Genomic DNA, 7,470 nt, shown 5'->3' with positions numbered 1-7,470 from the left:
AAATTCCCTGAATTTCCCTGAATTTCTATTTTAAATTCAGGGAACTTAAAATAGAAAGTAGCTCGTCCACAGAAGGACTGGTAGCTCCCCTTACGATAAGGGTTCAGATCGCGCGAACAGGTGTGAAATGTGTGTGTTTAGTTAGTTTGTTTGTTTTAATCAATTTTAAATCATGCTTTTTATTTGTTTTTGTTTCTAATGTCTCTGTAAAGCACTTTGAATCACCTTGTTGTTGAATTGTGCTATACAAATAAATTTGCCTTGCCTTGCCTATACGGCCCTAATCAAATCAATGAGTCAGTCAATGAAATGGAGACTCATCTACCTATCCTTTAACATCATTTCTTAACAAAGTCATGTGACTGATCCCAGCAGGCTTTGAACAGCACCAGTATAAACACCCAGGTAAAGACCCCTCCCCTTTTTTTTGACTTAGCTTGCGTCTTTTCTGCAGCCTACGAAAAAGCTGTTTTTAACCTTACATTTCTAAAGGAAGGGTTGCATTATTTTTGTCTTCATCTCTTTCAAGTGCTTAGTTTGTTGTATCTGCTGTTGGCTGAGCCTGTGAGTAAGTACTGTCAAAAATGTCCATAAATTAAAGTGAGCATGTTATTGATTACTACTTGCAAATATATTGTTTTTAGCAGTTTTTCCTCTAATTAACCCCCTTGATACATTTATGCCCACTCTAGTCTGATTGTTTGCATTGATTAACTAATTGCTAGCAATTGAATGCAACAGGTGGGCATGATTTTTCTTTTTTTCCTGTGCACATCAAATGCAGTGGGAAATGAAGGTCTTTTCGTCAACATTGAATTTTAAGACAGTTCCTGTTGTTCAGCTGGGGGGGATTGTTTGGCCTAAATCAGGTGTGGCTAATTAAATTTCCCAGTGAGATGCAGTAGAAACTGGGACTGTTGTGGAGGGCTGTGTATTGTGTATAATTGTTGTGTTTAATTTTATTTTTGGTTGACATTCTGTGAAACACTTTGGACAGTGCTAGTAAAACGTAGACTGCTTTGCTATTAGATACCCGATTGCCCAATTTATAAACTATAGTAGTAATGCTGCATGTGTAAAAAGACAAACTGAAGGGGTTTATTTTCACCGCTTGCACTGAAGTGGCTATAGGTAGTTGTATAAGGATGATTTCATTCTGTTGCTGTACTAGCTGATCTTTGTGTTCATGACTCTTCACCTCTGTCATTTCACAGGCAGAAGATGAGCTGCTTTCCCATGCTTCTCTTCTTTCTGGCTTTTTTAGCCTGTGGTTGGTTGATGCCTTCATTTGAAATTAAAACACACTGAACATTACAGGATTATCATTAAAAATAAATTATAGACTGCAATATTGTGATTGATTTGCCATTGTTTTATCTTGCAGTATCTGTGAAATATCCATCTAACTCGTAAATAACTCCAGCTAGGCTGTAATGGTATACTTGAACAATTGCAGTAATGTGGGAAATGCTCAGTGGGTTTGATCGAATTTCTCTCTGTCTCCTCAACAGATTACAGCTATGTAAGATGTCAATTAAACAACACTGGTAAGTTGAGTAGAAGCTTCCTTCTATTATTTATTTATTTTAGATAGATGGCCACCATAGTTGCATGGCCAGTTGCTGAGCTAGATTTGTAATTTTGTCCTAAAAAGTTGACATATTTGTTCTTACAGAAGCGACAGATCAACCTGAAAAGCCAGCTGAGAGTTCACAGATGGACAGTCGGGATGCTAAGAGCCCTTATGGTGCGATAATAGTTGTAACCATCTTACTGGCCATCTGTGCTTTGTTTTATGCACCTTTATTTAAGAGGGAATGGAGAAATAAGATATTCCAGAGCTGCACAGAGCAAGAACCTTTGCCTAATGATAGAGGACGTGATCTCTATCAGCTGGACACGTATGACCTTCCAGGCTTGGTGCAACAGCCACTAATCTTACGAATGCCCCACCTTTCACTTTAAAGTGTCAATGGGGACGGTGGCTTTTTTTTTTTGTTTTGTTTTTTTTTTTTTTTTGTTTTTTTTTTGGGGGGGGGGGGGTGTTTGTTATGCCTCACAACATGAACTAAGTTTTATCCATCAACTGGATTCTTTGGACAATACTTATGGCCTTTTAAATGCACAGCCTTCCTGAATGTATGCTTTCAATCTGTGGATTTTAAATAAACTGTTTTAATAGTGTTTGTAAATACAGAAGTGTATTACAAAAATTCAACACAAGTGGACAAGTGTCAAAATACGCAAATTAAATGGCTCTTGCGGAGTCTCACCACAAATATGTGTGTTTTACCAGGTTTCTGTCAAAACCTGGTAAAGGTGGGATAGAGTGAAACCTGTCTGTAATGTGTGCTTCTAAAGTTGCAGGGCTGGTGATACAGTGATGCCTTTTCAGACCATGTAAACAAAAAAGGGAACTCAGCCAATTAACTGTGTGAAACAGGAACTCTTTAAAGCATGGGTAGAGCAGGTCCTCTAACAATGGGAAGGTTGGTGGTTCAATCCCTGGCTGCAGTGTGCAAGAGATGTAACCCCAAGTTGCTCTCTGATGCATTAGTGTGAATGTTAAACTGCGCTTAAAGGGGAAAAAAGTGCTTTTGTGAATGAGGCAAGTTGGATAAAACTCTTTGAGTAGTGAGAAAGACACTATATAAGAACCAGTCCAGTTATCAAACACCTTGCTTTTAGAACAATGACCTATCAAAACATTAGGCACATGGCTCAACTTGCCCCAATGTTGGGGTAAAATGGGCCCTACAAGGGTAAATAAAATTGCACATTAAGGCTTGAGATAATTTCAAACTTTATTGAGCCTTCAGTTCAATAAAGGTAAAAATACATTTGTTTCTTGTTCATACTATGGAAACATTTTCAGTAAATATTAAATTGTGATTTTAGTGTGTTAGCTACAAGATGGACAAGAGGACTCAGAACACCACTCCCCCAAAAGGCAATGGGTAGCGTAAAATAACGCGTGTTGTGCAGCTCTCTCCATGTTCTTTCGTATGATATTTCATACTATATCTAATGACATTGTGGTTTCTTTTAAGTTTTTTTTTTTTTTTTTTTTTTCCATGGTAGACTGCTAACAAGGGTCCAGGTCAAATGTTCAGGTGTCCTAGGTACTCATGTCCCCAGAAGCATATTATATTGTGAAGTTTGAAGAAAATTCATAAAACATTGTGGGTAACATAAACTTTTATACTGATTTTCACATTTGGTGTGATCTTTATGTTGACCTCATTTTCACCAAAATCAAAACCACTCAAACTTATTGGTATCTACCATCACAAAATAATGTGATATAATATAATACTGACAACTGTCGAGCTAGACTGCTAACAATCAGACAAACAAACAGAACCAACTACATATTTCCTCCCTTGGGAAGACTAATATGTGTATGGAGCTCAGTTTCATTACCATCAATTGCTGCAGAGCATTGCTGCTCTGCTTAGATCATCTAAGAATGCAAAGCCTTTATCTTTTGCACTGTCTGGCCATCTTTAGCTTTTCTGTGGAATACTGGAAATGAACACTTAAACGCAGACGTTTCTAGGCACATAGTCTACATAAACTCTTTGGGGTTATATTTCAGCCACTGACTCAACTTGCCTCAATATCACTGTCACATTTTCCCCCCAAGCCTCATTTTTAAAAAACTGTTTTCAGACAATGACCCAGATCCACAGTTATCTTAAGACTGTGATCTAATTTTATAGCGTAACCTGACTGAAATTAACATGAAAAAATGAGGTAAACTTTCTTTCCTTAACAACAATAAAATAAAAATTTAGGTATTGTGACTTGAAATGACAAAAATGATTGCTGATCACTCTTTCCATGTGTTTGAGTCTAAGAAAGATTGATGATTATTGTAAGGTATTCCTCATTTGTGTTTGTGTGGTCACATGATTACATTTGTTTGTGGTTAACGAGATACAGGAAACGGTTTTAATTGCTGGCATGACTCTCCTACATGATTTCTCCATTTTATTGTTAATCATGGAAAATCAAACTTATTTTCCAGTGTGTCAAATGCAGGACTAAGATCCAGTAATAAAAATACAACAGAGTCACTATCAACAATACATAAAAGGTCATTAAAAACTCATATTCTCTTATTTTACTAAATATAGATGTTACTCTTTTTTAAATTCACATTTCAGCTGTAACACTAATAAGGTAGAAAACGGTGAGAATTCAGAGACTTCTGTGATTTATGTCCAACCTTTTTCAAAAGCTCAGAAGGACCTGCTCAGCGCTTGTCACTGAGCTCCTGCATTTCTCTTCAGAGCAGCAGGGGGCAGCAGAAGAACATGTATGTTCCTCATTGCACTTTCTTGAGCAGGCACTTTGCTTCCATTCTTTGTTTCCACTTAATCCTTGAGAGTGAAGTGTTACTGCAGTTTTTCTAAGTAATCGTCTTCATCCTGATGAGATTGGTCTCTCCCAGGAGGACAATGACCCATATCCAATAAGCTCGCTGACAGTGATCAGACGATCTCTAGCCAAGTTCCAGAGCCCTGCAGAGTCACTACCAAGGTCTACAGAAGCTATTGTATGACTGAGTGTACTATGTTTTATACTTTAAGTTGTCCCCTGTCTGTATAGAGTAAAGAGGTAAATGATTGGTATGACAAAGGCTGCCAGACATCCTGCCAATCCTGCACCCAATGCCAAGTTGGAAAAAAGGCTTCTTTCTCCTCTCTCAGGTTTTCGGTTTGGTTCTCGTGTTGCTGTCACTGGCTTGGGTTTCACTGTGGCTGCTGTGAAAAACAAGTATTGATTATACAACTGATTAGGATTACTGAAAGAATATACCAAATAAATGTATTTTCAAATTCAGTTCATTTTTAACACTTAAAAACAAGTAGATTTGACCAAAGATGTCCATTGCTGGAGAGGCAAACTCAACTTGAAAGCAGTTACATAAAACATAAAAGCAGTATGACATCAAAATGCTTCACAGTCGGTCAGAGCAAGAGCATAAGACAGAATAAAAAGAAACAGTTAAAAGGAGGGCAGGAAACAATATGACAATTGTTTGAAACAAACAAAAAAAAAAATAGCCACGAAATAACATACTAGTTTCAATCAAAAGCCACAATAAAATAATAAGTTTTAAGACTCAATTTAAAATGTATCTTTATGTTAGCAGACAGATCTAGTCTGAGCAGTGATAATGTCTATTCTAATGTCCCGATTTTGTGTGTGCAGACTTTTTATTCATGTCTTAGTTTGAAAAGATAAGATCTGTCTTGCCAAACCATCATTATACTTTTGATCAAGAAAAACAGTGTTAAATGGTGAAAGTTAATTATGCTCAATAATGATCAGAACATAATTAGTAAATATAAAGATGTTTGAGTTTGGCTAAAAGGATGACTAAGAATAAAAGTATGAAAAGAAAATAATTATTTTAGATACAGGCGTAACTCGGGTCTAGAAGACAGCCTGTGTAGAAACATCCTTGAACGATATGAGAGTGAATGTGAGAGTGAATGACCACATAGAGTACACTATGATCTCTGAATGCCTGACTTTCAAAGTGTATGTTTAGTGAAAAAGGGGATTGTATTGAGATTATTGTAATTGACACACAGTTTTAAAGAGAAAAGTATCTGGATTAAAGGGGATTAGGGTTTGGATTTGTCTCCATTTCCCTCATCATCATCATCATGATCATCATTATCAATGCCATGTTAGATTATAACTCTGAGAAGGATTTGGACTTCCATCATTTTCCAAGTGGACTGCAGATTCTGCAGACTTCCAAGGTGCTCCCTGTGGATTATAACTTTGAGAAGATGTGGGATCCATCAAGGAATCCTGCTTTCCTGATTATTTCCATTAACACAAAAAATCCTCTCTCACCCTGAAGCCTGGTTATTATATTTACATTATTTTAACTGTAAATATGTATTTGTGTATTCTAAAGTTTTGTGTTTTCAATATGAATTTGTTTTTCCGGCCCTTTTTTAGCTTTGTAAAGGTGATATGTAAATAAATGTCATTACTCCAGTAGCAGAAATAGGAATAGTAGTCGTACACGCACAAACACACACACACACACACACACACACAAAGCTTACCAGTGATGTTGAGCCTGAACTCTTTAACCTTCTTTCCAAACTGAGTGGCCATCCTGCAGAGGTAGCGGCCCGAGTCGTTACTCCTAACTCTGGACAGCTGAAGTCTGACTCGTCCTGTCGTCAGAGCGTCTTTGTCACACTGAACACGTCCAGCAAACTGCTCGTGCTGAGGCTCATCAGAACTAGTGTCCATATTGAAGAAAACCTTCAGCTCAGGTAACTGCAGGCAGTGGATCTTTAGCGATGAAATGGTGATGCTAACTTTGGTTGTAAACGTCCATTCTACTGTGATGTCACTATTTTCTTCAGCCTGATAGTACAGATCCTTGTTATGATTAGCGGACATTTCTGAGAGGAAGAGAAGGAGCCAGGACAAATTCAGACTCAAAAAGGGAACAACCCCACTTGCATGAGCAATCCAGTTCCTCCACTCAGAGAAGCCTAGCAACCAGCTAATAGCTATAGCTTGTTCTGTTGACATGCAGCTGTTGGTCAAGTGGCCACTATTCCAGTTTGCTAGGCAAGGCAAGGCAAGTTTATTTGTATAGCACAATTCAACAACAAGGTGATTCAAAGTGCTTTACAGAGACATTAGAAACAAAAACAAATAAAAGCATGATTTAAAATACACACACTAGTAAGACTAAGTTTGTTTTTTTGTACTATGTAGCTTATTTTTGACGCAAAGTAGGAAATTCAAATCTGGGCTATTCTATGCTAGCTTAATTTTTTAGTCACTGCATGGCATTAGCAAGATGACAGACAAAAAAGTTCAAGTTCATCTAAATTTATCACAATTTTTCCTCTGGGAATGATGATGGCTAAACTATTAAAAACAACCGTTCTAACCATTACTAAATGTTTATGTAAAATATAAATTCACAAAGGTACTAAATCAGCGTCCTCATGGAGGTTCAACTAACCGCAGAAACATGAAGTCAGAATTATGAGGAGAAAGCTCCTACACATGGTCTTCTCCCTGTGGTACTCTGGGTGATTAGAAAGTGAGCAAAAATTAAGCCACTGTAAAACTGTCACAAACAATTTCATCTTTTTTGAGTAAAACTGTAGTATGATCTACTATGGGCTAAGTCTGTTACTTGTGCCTGACGAACTCATGGAGTTTATGGGTGCAGCATGCTAACCCAGCATTGCTAATGTTAGCTGGTAGTTTGCTAATCCATCCTCTAATCCAAATAAGATTACTTCTGACTCCAAAAATAAAACACCATCATGGCAGCATGTATGCTAATCTTGAAGTTTCAGAATATGGAGCTGCAGTGGTTACAGCAAAATGTGCACCCGCTGGTTTTGTCTGTGTCTTGTCTTTGAATTATACAAATACATGGCATCTCACTGAGACTTGGACTTGATA

General features: G+C 37.4%; 1 protein-coding gene and 1 long non-coding RNA gene across 3 annotated transcripts; one reads left to right on the top strand and one right to left on the bottom strand.

Moving 5' to 3' along the window:
* Window positions 1-428: 428 nt before the first annotated feature.
* Window positions 429-2,574, top strand: LOC120725861. The gene is made up of 4 exons (XR_005694243.1): window positions 429-568; window positions 1,215-1,270; window positions 1,512-1,547; window positions 1,676-2,574. It is a non-coding gene; the product is annotated as an uncharacterized LOC120725861 (long non-coding RNA).
* Window positions 2,575-3,033: 459 nt separating this feature from the next.
* On the bottom strand, window positions 3,034-7,073 carry LOC120725860. 2 transcript variants are annotated; one of them, XM_040018914.1, is made up of 3 exons: window positions 7,019-7,073; window positions 6,096-6,443; window positions 3,034-4,769 (listed from the first exon to the last, which is right to left on the bottom strand). In XM_040018914.1, the coding sequence occupies exons 1-3, from the start codon at window positions 7,062-7,064 to the stop codon at window positions 4,591-4,593; spliced, it is 573 nt and encodes a 190-aa protein (XP_039874848.1). In that variant the 5' UTR covers window positions 7,065-7,073; the 3' UTR covers window positions 3,034-4,590. The 2 variants fall into 2 exon arrangements, with proteins under 2 accessions (XP_039874848.1, XP_039874847.1); XM_040018913.1 differs by lacking the exon at window positions 7,019-7,073 and having other exon boundaries at window positions 6,096-6,691.
* Between the last annotated feature and the right edge of the window lie 397 nt (window positions 7,074-7,470).

Source organism: Simochromis diagramma, unplaced genomic scaffold (assembly GCF_900408965.1).
Source record: "Simochromis diagramma unplaced genomic scaffold, fSimDia1.1 OVJJ01000642.1, whole genome shotgun sequence".
Lineage (NCBI taxonomy): Eukaryota > Metazoa > Chordata > Actinopteri > Cichliformes > Cichlidae > Simochromis > Simochromis diagramma.
This window is presented reverse-complemented; position numbering and strand designations above follow the sequence as displayed.

What these genes read in the sequence shown, in the direction of transcription:
- LOC120725860 (XM_040018913.1), bottom strand. Translation starts at nt 6,576, where the DNA reads ATGTCAACAGAACAAGCTATAGCTATTAGCTGGTTGCTAGGCTTCTCT. An exon ending in GTTCAGGCTCAACATCACTG is followed by an intron (nt 4,770 to 6,095) that starts GTAAGCTTTGTG and finishes TGTTTTTCACAG; the next exon opens with CAGCCACAGTGAAACCCAAG.